At 35.2% G+C, this 15,453-nt stretch overlaps 1 protein-coding gene across 5 annotated transcripts in view; it reads right to left on the minus strand.

Moving 5' to 3' along the window:
• The window catches only part of EPHA7 (EPH receptor A7), a 167,134-nt gene that overhangs the window by 32,674 nt on the left and 119,007 nt on the right, over positions 1 to 15,453 (minus strand). For all 5 annotated transcript variants that reach the window (XM_060283314.1, XM_030859512.2, XM_030859511.2 and 2 more), the window contains exon 6: positions 761 to 885. In XM_060283314.1, the coding sequence (XP_060139297.1) occupies positions 761 to 885 (125 nt within the window). The remainder of the gene's footprint in view (positions 1 to 760; positions 886 to 15,453) is intronic.

The following is a 15,453-nucleotide window of genomic DNA, read 5'->3' on the forward strand; positions in this document are numbered from 1 at the left end:
GTAGTAGACATAATTAGTATAAGATATATGAAATAAATTTCAGGAGGAATTTAAAGGAGTGAAATATAAATATAAATATAAATATAAATATAAGGAGTGAAATATAAATAAATATAAGGAGTGAATATAAATGAATAAAAATAAATATATTTATTTATATAAATATAAATAAATATAAGGAGTGAAATATAAATATAAGGAGTGAAATATAAATATAAATTTCAGGAGGAATTTAAAGGAGTGAAATATTATCACCTGACTCTGAAGTTTGGAGAACTCTACACATTTATTACAGAAAATATTCTTATTTTTTCCAAATTACAAAATTATTTGAGGCCACGTCATTATCACTGAAACTACATACATAAAATAAATCATCAAGGGCTCAAACAGACACCCTAAGAGAAACATTTTCAAAAACACAGAGGGAAAAAAAATACCACATTGGGTTCTGTGGTTTCTGTGGTACTAAACATCCTACAACTAATCATTAGGACATCAAAACTTGAATACCTAAACATACTACTAGTGGAATATTTGCATCTGTGTAACACAAAAACTTAATACACAGAAACTATCATTATAATAATGAACCAGAGATTCAGGGAGAAGGTTATTAAAAGTGGCTAAAATTAACTATTTTGAAGTAGCTCCAAATAGCTGTTATAATGGCCAGCTTTAGTCGACAGTGCAGTAGGATGACACAAGACACACCGAGTGTCGTACATGGTTGTACATTTCAGCTGTTCTTAGCACTTACTTTCTCGTAATACTTGATTTCATATTCGGTGATGACTCCATTGGGATGCTCCGGTTCCTGCCAGGAAAGCTCCACACTCCGCTGCAGCACTCTCTCCTTCATTACTCCGCTCACTTGCGAGGGAGCTGTTTGGACAAGATGTGTCAATAAACAATGAGAAAATTCACTGGATGCCTCAAATCAAATGTCACAACTGATCAGTCCCATGCTGTGCCGGTTTCATTAAGGTAAAAGAAAGCACCTTTTCATAGCTCACAATTCAGAAGCTAATGAATATTCAAACAGGACCTTATTACTGTTCATAAACCTTAATAGAAATTTAAATTAAAGTGCAAACAGCAGAAGATAGCATTGTTCAAGTTAGTGAAAAATGGAAATGATGGGGCTGAGAATGACAATTAAGCAAAGGAATGCTAATTAAGGCTACAAAATATGATTTCTAAGTCCAAATATTTATTTCACATGCAACAGCAATACACTTTTTACAAGAAACAAATAATACTGTGCCAGATAAAGTATATGAAATGGCTACTTTCATTTTCAATTAAAGGAATCAAACTTTAAAAAAATGTTTTTATGTTTCACGTGTGTGTCTGTGCATGTGTGTGCGTGTGGGTGTTTCATACTTCATTAGGTTAAGGTGCAAGAAAATGCTAAGGCTTCTGTTACTTAAATATGTGCGTGATCACACATACACACACAGACTCTTCCACATGTAATTTATACCTACGTAACCTAGGCTTCAAGCTTTGATAGAAGCAATTCAAGCTACAGTTTTGCTTTCTCTCTATATACAGATAATAACATGCTAGAGTTCTTTCATCCTAATTAGTGGCATATACTCTTTTTGGTAGCTAAGACTGTGGAATGTAGCAAACTAATCTGCTCTGTCTAATTTGTTCAGTGACGATTAACTAGTTGTCTTCTCTGTCTAAATGAGTAGCTGCACTGGCTTGGCTGCATTTCAGTGGGGTCATTATGTTTCATGTATCATGCTCTATCTCATTCTGTAAAATGTTTTCAGGCTGTTAATTTAATTTTCAGATGTCCAAAATTGTTAATAATCCTGCTGACAGAAAAGCAATTATATGGGTCTAAAGCTGTTGAAGCAAGCTTCTGATGTTTATCCTTTTGGCTTTATTTTGTTTCTTCTACTTCTTGATATTTTCTTATATCAATATCTAGAAAAAACATTTGTCACTGCTGTCTGGCTTGACGATTTTGAGGGAAGGACCTGGAAGATGCATGACTCCCATTTCCTCTCAGATTACTAACAAAAGCATAACTAGGGCGGATTAAGTGGAACAACTTTCCCTTTAGGGGCATGCAGCTGAAGTACTCAACAGACGGTGTTTACAGACTAAATGCGTTTCTGATATGTTTCCAATGAAGCCAATTTCTAATAAGGAATCTTATTTTTGCCATGACTTTTAAAACCTGGGTATGTGCAGTGAAGAAGAACTTGTTTCTAAAGTAATTTATCTCTCCACCCATAACATTTTTAGCATCTCAGCCAACTGTGTGGTTTAAGAAGCTGCATCCCCAAGCCATAGCCTTGGGAAACACATTCCCCAGCTAATGGTGAGATGAGATTCTACTTAGCCAGGAATCTCTAATAGTCTAATTTACTTAACGCCATTCATAAAATCTGTATTTTAATTTTAATTAGTAAAAAACAGAATGCAGCACAGGTGAGGATACTGCAATAGTCAATACATAAATTACTCAGTAAGGCTGCTGGGTCTCCGATCAGGGTTTACGGCATGAGGTGTGCCATTTGGAAACAGGTTAAATGGAAATAGGTGGGAGCACTATTAGGTGCCAACCTCTAGGTCTTCTTTAAACAACACACATAGCTTAATGTGATTTTCAGTGTAAGTCAAACTATAAAACACTTTGCTTAGTTCCTATCCCTAAACAGCAAGATGAGAGAGACGAGACACTGAATCCTCCAAAATATGGCAGAGACTTGGGGTATAAATGTACCTCATTTGGTTCTAATATGTTGCAGCAAGATCTAAGTGTAAAATGAGACATGATTTCTGCAAGTTACACATTAACATTAAACTCATTATCTCATCCTGGAAAAAGAACTTTTACCAATAAAATGATGGTAATTGGGAAATGGGGGGAAAGATGCCAAAAAACACATTTGAAATGTACAGTATTTTGAAGCCCGTAACACAGCACTAGCAGTGCAGTACTCTACAATGTATTTTCCCTCTTTTGTACAAAGAGCCATATCTGTCAGTGACTATACTCCTGATTTCCTGTGTATTTCTTATTTTTAAAAATGTATCCCTTGCTAATACTGTATCAAGCCACACGTTTAGAAGAGTCAGAAACAGAAGTACTAGCACATGGCCCTTGAGAATAGATAAATTGCATGATAGGAAAAATCTTTCCCTACCTATGTCCTTCAAATACAACACTTTGGTACATAAAAATTGATAATATTTTCCCTTGAGTTTCAATATCTCAGGCATAGAGAATATATAACTCATAAGATATACAGTTTATAAACAAAAATATCTCTAAAGCTAATCAGATTCTAACAGTCATGATTTGCAGATAAAGTTATACATAAAAGTAAAATTGAAAGAAATATTAAAAAACATTGATTTCTATGGTTAATATATTTGATCTGCTAAATTAATCCCACTGTAACAGTTTCACTAAGAATATGCTCTTACACCAAAATATTCAATTAGCTACAATCTGAATTCATTTTGAAAAGAATATGCATACAACTAATTAAATCATATACATACTTAACAACCTATAAGGTATTATGACATTTATAATTTTCATAATTATCAAAGTTAAATAAAATCTTTTGTAATTGGAATTAATGTGAAGCTAATAAATAGTAACCGACAATAGTAAATTCCCTGCACTGGAAAATGTAAGAAAACAAATTCAGAGAGGCAAGCTTTTAAACATGAATTTGTAGTAGGGTTTCTAAAAAGTGATTAACAGATTAATTTCTCACCTAAGTTTCTAGAAATATTCCGATATAAAAATTAATTTCAACTGAAGAAACAGATGGAACGTTTTGCCCTTAAATATTTTCAAGAATTATTGGGGACATATCTGGAGTCTATACAAATGACAGTGAAAGATGATCTTAGGAAATACAGAAATGGTTTCTGTGGTTTAAAGTGGTACATCTCAACAGTATAAAAACAAAGTTGATGCAACAGAAAAGCAAAAGTCAAATAACAGGCTAAAATGTAAATTTGGGGCTAGGATCGTTTAGTATGAGGCTCTGAACTAAAAAATAATCAGTAAGAATGGTGGGTTTATGTACAGACCTGAGCCAGTCAACATTTTCGAGATTTTGAGCTTCAAGCACTCATGCATGAGTTTTGATCTTAATCAATTTTTAATTAAAATCCAAGTACAAAAATTATATTTAAGTTACAAGATGAAATGTACTCATAAGGGCTCCATCCCCCTCACCCTATGCCCTCCAAAATGTTAAGCTTACCTATATGTATGGAAACATTTCCTAGCACAAAGTGAGGAAAAGACAATTTTAAAACATAATATAGTAAGCGAATGGCCCTCCAAACTCCATACTCTAATCTCTGGAATGTATGAATATGCAACATTACAAGGCAAAAGGGACACTGCAGATGTAATTAAGGTGATAGACCTTACAATAAAGATATTATTTCGGACTTTTTCAAGCAGGCCCAATCTAATCACATCAGTCCTTATGAGCAGAGAGATTTCTCCAGCCAGGGCTAGACAGATTTTGCGAAAGGTGAAGCCAGAGAGATCTGAAGCATGAGAAGGAATCAACCCGCCACTGCTGGAGGAGTCACTTGGGGAACATAAGGTATGGGGGCAGCTTTTAAGGATCAAAGACATGCCCTAGGTGACAGAGGCAGAGAAATGGAGACCTCAATGCTACCAGCACAAAGGCCTGGAATTCTGACATCAATGAGGTTGGAAGTGGATCTTCCCCAGAGGCTCCAGATAAGAGCCCAGCCCATCTGACAACTTGACTTCAGCCCAAGAGGCTGGCAATTGAGGCTCCAGCTGAGCCCCGCCATGCCCAGACCTCTGACCCACAGAACTGGGAGATAAGAAATTAGTGTTGTTTTGAAGTTTTTGTGGTAACTATGGTAGCAATAGAAAACTAATACATACAGTAAAGAAAGAATAGACTTACTGGAATTTTAACAAAGTCTATGAAAAAAGGTTAGTGATAGGATAGTTTAATAATGCAATATGTTGAAATTTATGTTGAAATAACATGGAATCAAGGAATTTTGATCTTGATTAAGACTCAAAACACAATGCCTTATAAAAAAGAACTCTTCATCATACATCTGGAAGAATTTTTTTTTTTTTTTTTGGTGGTAATACTTCAATGAAGTTCATGAATTTGATTTTGGATTTTAAAAGTAATTTCTTTATACTAGTCATTATTTTCACTACACAAATTCTCCCACTAAATTTCAACAAAGAATGGTAAGTGGAAAAATAATATTTGTATTTCTAAATAATACAATCAGGAAAGATAGGTCAAGAAGTATGAAATGACCTTTTACCACACCTCAAATTGTTACATCTATTGACACTTGTTAGGTTTCCATTAGGTAAATACCAAAAGTGAAAATGAAAAAATCTTTAGAACACAATCAAATGCAAATCTGACAATTATAGAATAATAGACTTTTATTGAACACTTTTGCTGCTTTATAGTATGGAGTTCATTTTTGTCATCCTTTGAAATAACAAATGTGTGTATTATTAGGAGTTTAGGATTTTATAATACACAACTTTTAGCTTTCTTACTCTTCCTCATAGGTGTTTCACTTTTGCACTACAGGACAAACGTATAAAAACACATGTAAATTTATTCCAATAACAAAAGAGTAGACCAAAAGTATACATGATCCAGTGGAGTATCATGTAACATATCAATTCAATTTTTAGGGTATTTAGGAATAAGTAAAAAATTCTAACGTGATTTCACTAAACTTCAATTTACTGGCTGTGAACAAAAAAGGGTCAGTAATAATATCATGAGCAATAAATATAAAATTTTATCTAAAAATTAAAGCACAGGGATTAAGGGCAATTGAGTCTGCAGGAATTATGAGCAATCCATTTGCAGTACGTACCCGTCAAATTGTTTTTGGTTGGAGAGAAAAATGATTTGTGGCTAAAACAAACATAAATCTCATGCTATAATAAGCAGTTGAAAAAATCAGTGGGAAATGAATTGATCTTTCTCAAAATTAAATTATGCTTTTTGCATTGCCAGCTATGACCTACCAATTAGAATGATGATGTTTTATTCAAAAATGTAAAATACACAATATAATACATGACATATCACAGAATGGATTTCTAAATATATTTAAGAACAATTACTGAAAAGACAACTTGAATAAGAGCTAAAAAATAAGATCTGAAAGTTCTGTAACAAAAAATGAATGATATTGAACTGACAAAGCAGGAAAAAGAAAGCATCGTGATTGGGGTGCCAAGTCAAGTATATATTGTGAGTAAAGTCAATATCGTTTCAGTAGGGTAATAACACTCCTCATAGAACAACAAACGTCACTACTCTGCTACTTGATCAACTAAGGATAGCGCTGTTCTTTAAAGCAACAGTCACAACATCTTTGCAAAAATGATCTGCTAATACATCTTTCTGAAAATAAAGTTTCCTCTGTCATCATCAGATGATTAGTAACCAATTGTTTGGATGTTTAATTAATTACAATAGGAGTTCGCACTTCCTGGAAAGTCTATGTAAAGAGCTTTAAAGAGCAAAGAGCTGAAGGTTGTGGAGAAAGCCACTGTGGCAATTGGTTCTAAAAACATATCTGGACTTCTGCTCATCTCTGCTTAAGTAATGACTAAAATGTGAATTGACGAGGCCTTTAATTTGTAACTCCAGGTGCATTTGCATTTTCATAGAATTACAATGTAATTGTAACTATCGATGTAAACAGAATAGAATATTGTAAAAACAGTAGGTATAAATTAGGCAGCTGCCCAGAACTAGCTGTACTATTCACACCAGTCCTACCCACAGAGGAATAACTAAATGATAATCGAACATGACAATCCAGCAGGGTTAAGGAGCCCTTGATATTGAGTCATACATGTCACCTATCTTTTCAATCAACAGTTAATACTTTTTTACTAGCTCAGTTCTACTCAACAAATGTTTGTTTGGCATTTATTCGATGCAGGGCATGGTGGCATTTCTATAGAAACTTACAGTTTGCTATAAATAAATAAATAAATAAATAAATACCTCCTTTCTTCCCTACTGCAACCGTGCACGTAGGTAGTGTTGTTCTATTCATTGGTGGAAAAGCTAAGGGTTACAGAAATTAAGTAGCATCCACTCAGAAAGGGGCAGATTTTGGATTCAATCACGTTTTTCAAATTCTAATCCCTATCTTTTGTCAACTACGCTGTAATAATTCTAGGTGCTGGCACTTCTTGAGAGCAGGCACTAGAAGCAGGAAAGCTAAGTCACACACTTAGCATTTGTTGAGAATCCATGATGGGCCATAATGATGAAAAGACCCTTAGGGATCCATTCAATAGGTAGGAGTCCTAGAACCTGCAGATACCAGAAGAGGTCAATCTGAGCAGCGATTTTTAGAATTGCTTTTTTAAAAATGGCAAATGCATATTATATGCAACAAAATTCAAACGGTACAAAAGAGAATATACTGAAAAGGGAGATTTCCTCTGAACCTGGTTCCCATGTCACAAAGTTACCCTTCCCTAAAGCAACTACTTTTAGTAGTTTCTTTGGTATCCTCACAAAAATAGTCTAGCTATATATGAAAGTATGTATATTTTAAAAACAGGGATGATATTATTCTAATAGTTCAAAACCCTGATTTTTTCATTTGTCTTGTATTTTATAACTTGTATCATTCAACATATACATATCTGTATCACTCTTTAATCAGCTGTTGTATTCCATTCTGTGGATGTACGACTGATATATTTGACCAGATGCTTATAAATAACTATAGTCCTCTCCCATTATCTTAAATAATAACAGAGCCAGGTTCAAGATTGGATCCATTATTTTCTCTCTAGTGGCCTCCACAAAAAAGTTACAACTCACTGAATCATTCTTCCTCTGCTTCGGCTAATACAGAATTATTTTATTATTTTTTCCCCCAAATCCTATTTCCCTTGCTGACAGTACTACACAATGTAATGTTTAATTATTTCATAGTTGTTTATCTCCTCAGCTATTCTGTTGCTCCTTGAAGGAAGGACATTTGGAGAAGCAATAGAGCCAAGGACTGAAGAGCATGGGCTCATGAGCTAGTCTACTGGGTGTGCACCTAGGTTCCAGGGTTTATTTGCAAATTGTGCAATCTTGAACAAGGAAACAAACTTCTTGAGCATCAGTTTTCTCAGCTTTAAAATAGCTTTAATCAGAGTGCATACTTCATAAATAGAATTGTTCTGGAAATCAGTATTTAAATACTTAAAACCACTCCTGCGACATGGTAAGAAATACATATATATATATGTATATTTATTATTATCCTATACTTAGTTTGTCTGTATTAGACTTACTGATGCCTGGGACTCATTCCAGAATACTCTGATCCTGAGATCAGATTCAGGCATCATTATTTTTCAAATGGTCCTGAGATGAAGCTGCTGTACAGCGAGCCTGAGATCAATTCCTCTGAAGCTTTGGCAGGAACATAAATTGATTTCAATGTGGAATTCCAGGGCTGTCTATAATAAATGCTGGCAAACGTTAGGCTTTTAAATATTGACAGGTTTTATTCAATTTCTATCATTTAGAAATGACCAATTTCCATAATTTATACTCTCTATTTTATATACACCAGCTAAACAGAAAGACATTAAGGTTAAGTAATTTAGAAGGAACGTATCATTGTAAAAAAATGAAATAACTATCAAAATGGGAAGAGGTCCAACAACACACATTCTTTTAAAAATATTACGTATTAAGTTGAGAGAAAAATACAGATGAAGCAATCTCTTCTATTTTGGGTGGTGGGGAAATTAATATTTTGATTGCTTTAGAAAAAAAATGCATACTTTCACATGTGGTCTATCAAGTAATCTGACTCCATGTCTAATTTTCCATGAATCTAGAGCTAAAGGCTACCTATTTATAAGGTCAACTACGTGACTATAGTCTCACTTTAATGATGAACTATTTATAGAAGTGATTTATAAGGAAGTATGAGATAGCTATAGCCCACAATCAGACCTTTTCAATAATGAAAATAAACCTTTATTAAGAATAAGGTATACATGTGTGTGTATACACATTTGTTAATGACCAAAACCTCCTTTACATGTCATCAGAATAAGCTTTTCAGTTGTGAACATTTTCTTTGACCTTGGAACATGTTTTATTATAAATAGAGAATCATGTTGTATTTCAATCACAAAAATATTGTAATACCAGTCGACAATTTTTGAAATGTTGATTTAGTCCAAATCCTTGTGTCATGGCTATCTTTAATTATAATTTTCATAGTTATCTATTTACATTCTTTACAACATGAATATTCTTTCCATTAATTTATATTAAACACAGACTGTCTAAATTTTTAATTCAATATACTGTAACTATACTTCCTTACAATATGAGATGAATGTAGTCCCTCATTTAGATAAATAATTTTAATTTATATACTATTATATGTATCATGAACACATATGAATGATTCTTAAATTATGTAATAACATATACTAATATTTACATATATAACTATGTGGCTAAGTAAGCTCATTAGCTCCTCTTGCTAAATATCTACACAATGTTTAAAATATTATTCTGTATATTATAACATTCTGGAATTCCAAAGATTCCATTTACTTTTCAGAGGCAGTATAGCGTTTATTTAAATAACATGTAGGTTGTTTATTAAGAGGAACATTGTTAATAGAAAGAATATTAAAGAAAGAGGAGACATGAGATTTGCCTTGAAGCAGGACATTAATAATGTGTATTCAGAATTCCCATTAGAATAAACTTACATTACTGAATGCCAGCTGTGTGCTTCCTATGTGACTACACTGCATTTTTAACTCCCAAGTCCTTTTCCAGTACACCACCATTTCTCATCATCATAAAATGAGTATAATGTGTTACAACCAAAGTTTTTAAAAAATGAATGAAACCATAAAAATTGAGTTTACTGCATATAGTGATATGGTTTCATAAAATGTCGGTATCACATGTGTGTTTGTGTATAAATATACCAAAGTACAGATATACAACGTGCATCTATGAATTACTTTTTTTTTTTTTTTTTTTGCGGTACGCGGGCCTTTCACTGTTGTGGCCTCTCCCTTTGCGGAGCACAGGCTCCGGACGCGCAGGCTCAGCGGCCATGGCTCACGGGCTCAGCCGCTCCGCGGCATGTGGGATCTTCCCGGACCAGGCCACGAACCCGTGTCCCCTGCATCGGCAGGCGAACTCTCAACAACTGCGCCACCAGGGAAGCCCTATGAATTACTTTTAATAAACACATTAAAAAATTTTTGAAAGCTACTGTATTACATGATATATAATTGAGGGTATATCTGTTTACAAAGAGATATGAATGTGTTTAAAGTGATACAATACAAAACATAATACAGCAAAAGTAAGTGTGACAGTTCCCTGTTACACCATTCTTTTACTCTATCCCAAGTTCTTGATAACGGTTGAAGAGAACAGCCAATTTCATTATATTCTGGCTGCTATCAATCTCATCCTTTTCCACTTTACAGTTTCTTTTTATTTTACTTTTCCTGCTTGTGGCTTCTACTCTGGTATGAATTATTTTCGACTGTATTTTTTCTAGGCCTACCTAAAACTTGTATGTATCCAAATCAATCTATTTTCTTAAATATTATCTAACAATATTGTTTTCCAGCTATTGTTCTTCATTAGTGGTTTTATCTTATTTTTTTACATTTTTTGCAGAAATCATCACTCTAGTGTTCCTCGCAACTAATTTGATTTTAATTCTCTGTTCTATTATAAGTTTGATTATTCAAGAAGGAAAAGAAGGAGGAAGAAGAATGTAATGAGGAGGAAGAGGAGAAGAAGGAGAAGGTGGAGGAGCAGAAAAAGAAGGAAACCTAAAGTATCTCAAAGCTCACTAAAACAGGGCTTCCCTGGTGGCACAGTGGTTGAGAGTCCGCCTGCCGATGCAAGGGACACGGGTTCGTGCCCCGGTCTGGGAAAATCCCCACATGCCGCGCAGCGGCTGGGCCCGTGAGCCATGGCTGCTGAGCCTGTGCGTCCGGAGCCTGTGCTCCACAACAGGAGAGGCCACAACAGTGAGAGGCCTGCGTACGGCAAAAAAAAACAAAAAAAAAACCTCACTAAAATTATCTCACTTAAAATGTGCAATTAAAAAATGTTATCATCCCAATTGCTCCAGGTACTCTGAATACATTTCATCTCTGAAGTGCATAAACTTAAGAGATTCACATTGCTTAATAATAAGTTCTCAACACCAGTCAAGATTTATTACTTTATTTCAAGAACTTACTACAAACTAAGTACGTAGTTTAATAGAGTCTCCTAAATACATTTCAACTAGCTTTGCAGCTTGCATTTGAAAGTTGTTGCTATTGCCTAGGAAGTCAGGCATAAATGAAAACTGCCTTAAATTTCCTAAACCTGTATAATGCCGATGGTACCACGTGGCAGTAATTTACTAAATAATATTTTAGTACCAAGAGAAAATTAATGCAGTTTCCTAAAGTAGCCAATTAACACCCAAAGAGTCACTTTTATACATTGGGAAAATCTGGCTTATAATTAAATAGTTATATATAGGGAGAGTTACCAATTTATGAATAAGTTTGGTTTCAAAAGTTAATTTGTAGTTTAGTTGTTTGTAACTTGGACTTCATTTTCCATAGAATCAGTATCCAAAAAAAGCATTTAGATTGCCAGGTTAGCCAACAAACACATTTTGACCCAGAATGTTGTTAAAATATTGTACATTTGTTCAGAAAATGAGTTAAAAACAATTCTGCTTCAATACTGGTAACTACGGAAAACAGAAAAACCAATAGGATGAAAAAAATGTTTTTGCTATTACTATTTAATACAGGTGCTTCAATACAAGAATTAAAATCTTCCAGAATCCTGCCAAAATTCTGATGTCTCTTAGCCAGAGACAGAAACTGATCAGTATTTGCTAGGCTTCTGCCACTGCCCTCATCTTCCTTATAGGGAGTTTTGACTTTATTCCTACATAGTCTCCAGCCACCAGATAATAACCATCTCAATAACTAACTAGAACATAAATACAAGGACAATACGTCCCTAGTTTCACCTTTTATCAGTTAAAGCAGGGGTCTACAGCCTTGGGCCACATCTGGCTAGTTACCTGTTTTTGTAAATAAAATTTCACTAGAACACAGCTGCATCCATCTGTTTACATATGGCTTATGGGTGCTATTTGTGCTAAAATATCAGAGGTGAGGAATTATAACAGAGAAAATATGGCCTATAAAGCAGGAAATTTTTATTATCTTGTCCTTTTCGGAAAAAGTTTGCTCACTTCTAAGTTAGAGTTTGTTTTGTTGCAAGTAAGTAAACCCCAATAAACAAGGGTTTAATTGTTTTTTACACTTTTCTCATGCAAAAAGGAATATACTTCACAGGTGAGCAGTTGCTCTATTTTGTCCAGTGGCTCAAGGGTGTAAAGATGATTCTCCTGGCCTTTCCCTCATGGTTGCAATGCGTTGCGATTGCCGCTGCTACAGCAGTCATATCCTCGTTGCAGGCTTGCAGTGAAAAGGCAGTGTGGAATGCTCCGGGTCTAAATAAGGAAAGCCAACTATTCCAGCAAGCTCTAGCAGTCTGTTGCTTTTGTCTCATTCATCTTATTCCCTAGGTGGGACATGGATTTCTAAAATTTAAGCTGGGTGTACTGCTGCCCTAAAAAACGATAGTAAATAAGAAGATAGAACTTGATATTAGGGAGGAAACCGGCAGTGTCTGCCACCCTCATCTTCCCAATAGCAAGAGAAAGGGAGATCATTGACTTAACTTGATTCCTACACTTCTAACCTCCTCAATTAATTTCTCTTCTGAATATAGAACAGAAAGGATGAAGGAAAGTGATTCTGATTCCTAAGTGAACGCACCAGATCATGGATAAAAAGTAAGGTTATGTAAACTGGGACTTGAGAGATATTTATGATATCACTAAATCTTTATCTGGCAAGTTTAAGAGTGAAGTGAGAAAAATTTTTTTCTTTGTTTGGTCACATCGGGGAGCTAGTTCAGGTAAGGCTTTTTTTTTCTTTTTTTTTTTTGGGTACGCGGGCCTCTCACTGCTGTGTCCTCTCCCGTTGTGGAGCACAGGCTCTGGACGCGCAGGCTCAGCAGCCATGGCTCACGGGCCCAGCCACTCCACGGCATGTGGGATCCTCCCGGACCGGGGCACGAACCCGTGTCCCTTGCATCGGCAGGCGGACTCTCAACCACTGCATCACCAGGGAAGCCCAGGTAAGGCTTTTTCTTATAGGACCAGATAGTTGTAGAAAACCTGAACAGTACAATGGTCAGGTCTGAAAAGGTCATATCAGGTGATTTAAACAGATTTTCCTGGAGAAAAGCCATTTACTAGACAGCATGAATAACATGTTAACTAAAGAGAATTTTTTATAACAACACCTTTTAATGACATTATTTCATTTAGCCATTTGACACGAGGAATTCCTAGGTGAAATAGAGAGTCTCAAATTGATTGACAGTACTAGCAAGGAACACACCACCTGCATATTTTAGCCACTTAGTACATGCTAAGTAAATGGATACATTTATTACATACAAATTACCCTTTCTCTTTTACGTAACCAATCTCTTCCTCTCCACTGGATTCTGCCTAATAGACTTTACAGATTTCTCCCGTGCAAATAAAATTATTTCTCAAGCCTATATCCCCTTTCATCTGCCAGGGAATCACTCTTCTTCCCTTTACAGCCAAATATGCCAAAAAACTTGTCTAGATTCTTTTTCTCCCTTTCTTCAAAACCCATTCATGCTCCAACCTTCTCTAGTCTGGCTTCAGTCCACCTCATTCCATCCAGTTGGTTGGATAAGCCACTGATGCCCTCATCTAACCACAGTGAAGTACTTTTCTCAATCCTCATCTTTCTTGTATTCTCAACAGCATTAATATTGTTAACTTTTCCTCATTTTATCCTTGGCTCGCATGACACATTCTTCTAGTTTTTCTCTATCTGTCTGGCTAATTCTTTTCTTTCCTTTTGCAAGCCACTTCTCCTCATTCAAAAGTCAAATTTCCTGAAGGTTGTATAAAAAGATGCTTATTTTCATTAGTCATTAAGGAAATGCAAATTAAAAACACATTAAGATACTATATACTTGATATCAACTAGAATGGCTACAGTCAACAAGACAGATAATAACAAGTGTTGGAAAGGATGTGGGAAAATCTAGAACTCTCATACACTGTTGGTGGAAATGTAAAATAGAACAGCCACTTTCGATAAGCAGTTCGACAATTCTTTTAATAGTCAGATATAAAGTTACCATATGACCCTGTAATTCCACTCTTAGTTGTCTACGCTGGAGAAATGAAAACATAGGTCCACACGAAGACATTAACATGAAAGTTTATAGCAATGTTATTCATATAGCCAAAAAGTGGAAACAACCTAAAGATCCATCAACTGGTAAACAAATAAAATGGAATATATACAAGGGAACAGTATATATTCAGTATATATTCAATTCATAAAAATGAATGGACTTGTTATATGGTACAACATAAATGAACCTCAAAAAACATTGTGCTAACTGAAAGACGTCAGATGCATAAGACCCACATTGTATGACTCTATTTATATAAAATGTTTAGAAAGACAGAGCAGTGGTCCCCAACCTCCGGGCCGAGGACCAGTACCAGTCAGAGGCCTGTTAGGAACTGGGACGCACAGCAGGAGGTGAGCAGCAGGCTAGTGAATGGAAGCTTCATTTGCTGCTCCCCATTGCTCACATTACTGCCAGAACCATCCCCGTCCCCTACTGTCGGTGGAAAAATTGTCTTCCATGAAACTGGTCCCTGGTGCCAAAAAGGTTGGGAACCGCTGCTATAGAGATGAAAATTAGATTCGTAGCTGGCTAGGTCTGGGGGTAGGAATGGGGAGTGACTGAAAATGGGCAGGAGGGTTCTTACTAGGGTAACGGTAATATTTTAATACTAAAATTTTAATATTTTATTGTGGTGATGATTACACAACTCTTTAAATTTACCAAAAATCATTGAATTATACACTTGAAATGGGTAAATTTTATAGTATGCAAATTATATCTAATGACAGCTGTTAAAAATTGGCTTTCCATGACTTTAGAATAAGGACCGAAACCTTAACATAACTTACTGTTTGACCTCCATCTATCTTTCCGGCCTCACCAATGTATAAATATCCCCCCATTCTGTGCAACCTATATTCCTTTTGTTCCTCAGCTGTGACAAACTCCTGTTCACACTGAGGTGAAACATCATTCTGACTTTTCCTCTTAGAGTATCTTTTCCAACTTCTCTGACTGAATACAACCCAATCTATTTGTGTTCTCATGGAATTAGAAAATTTCCATTTACAGCAGTTTAGAGGTGGAAATTGACATGCGTTAGTATAATAATAATAATAATTAT

Source organism: Globicephala melas, chromosome 14 (genome assembly GCF_963455315.2).
Source record: "Globicephala melas chromosome 14, mGloMel1.2, whole genome shotgun sequence".
Lineage (NCBI taxonomy): Eukaryota > Metazoa > Chordata > Mammalia > Artiodactyla > Delphinidae > Globicephala > Globicephala melas.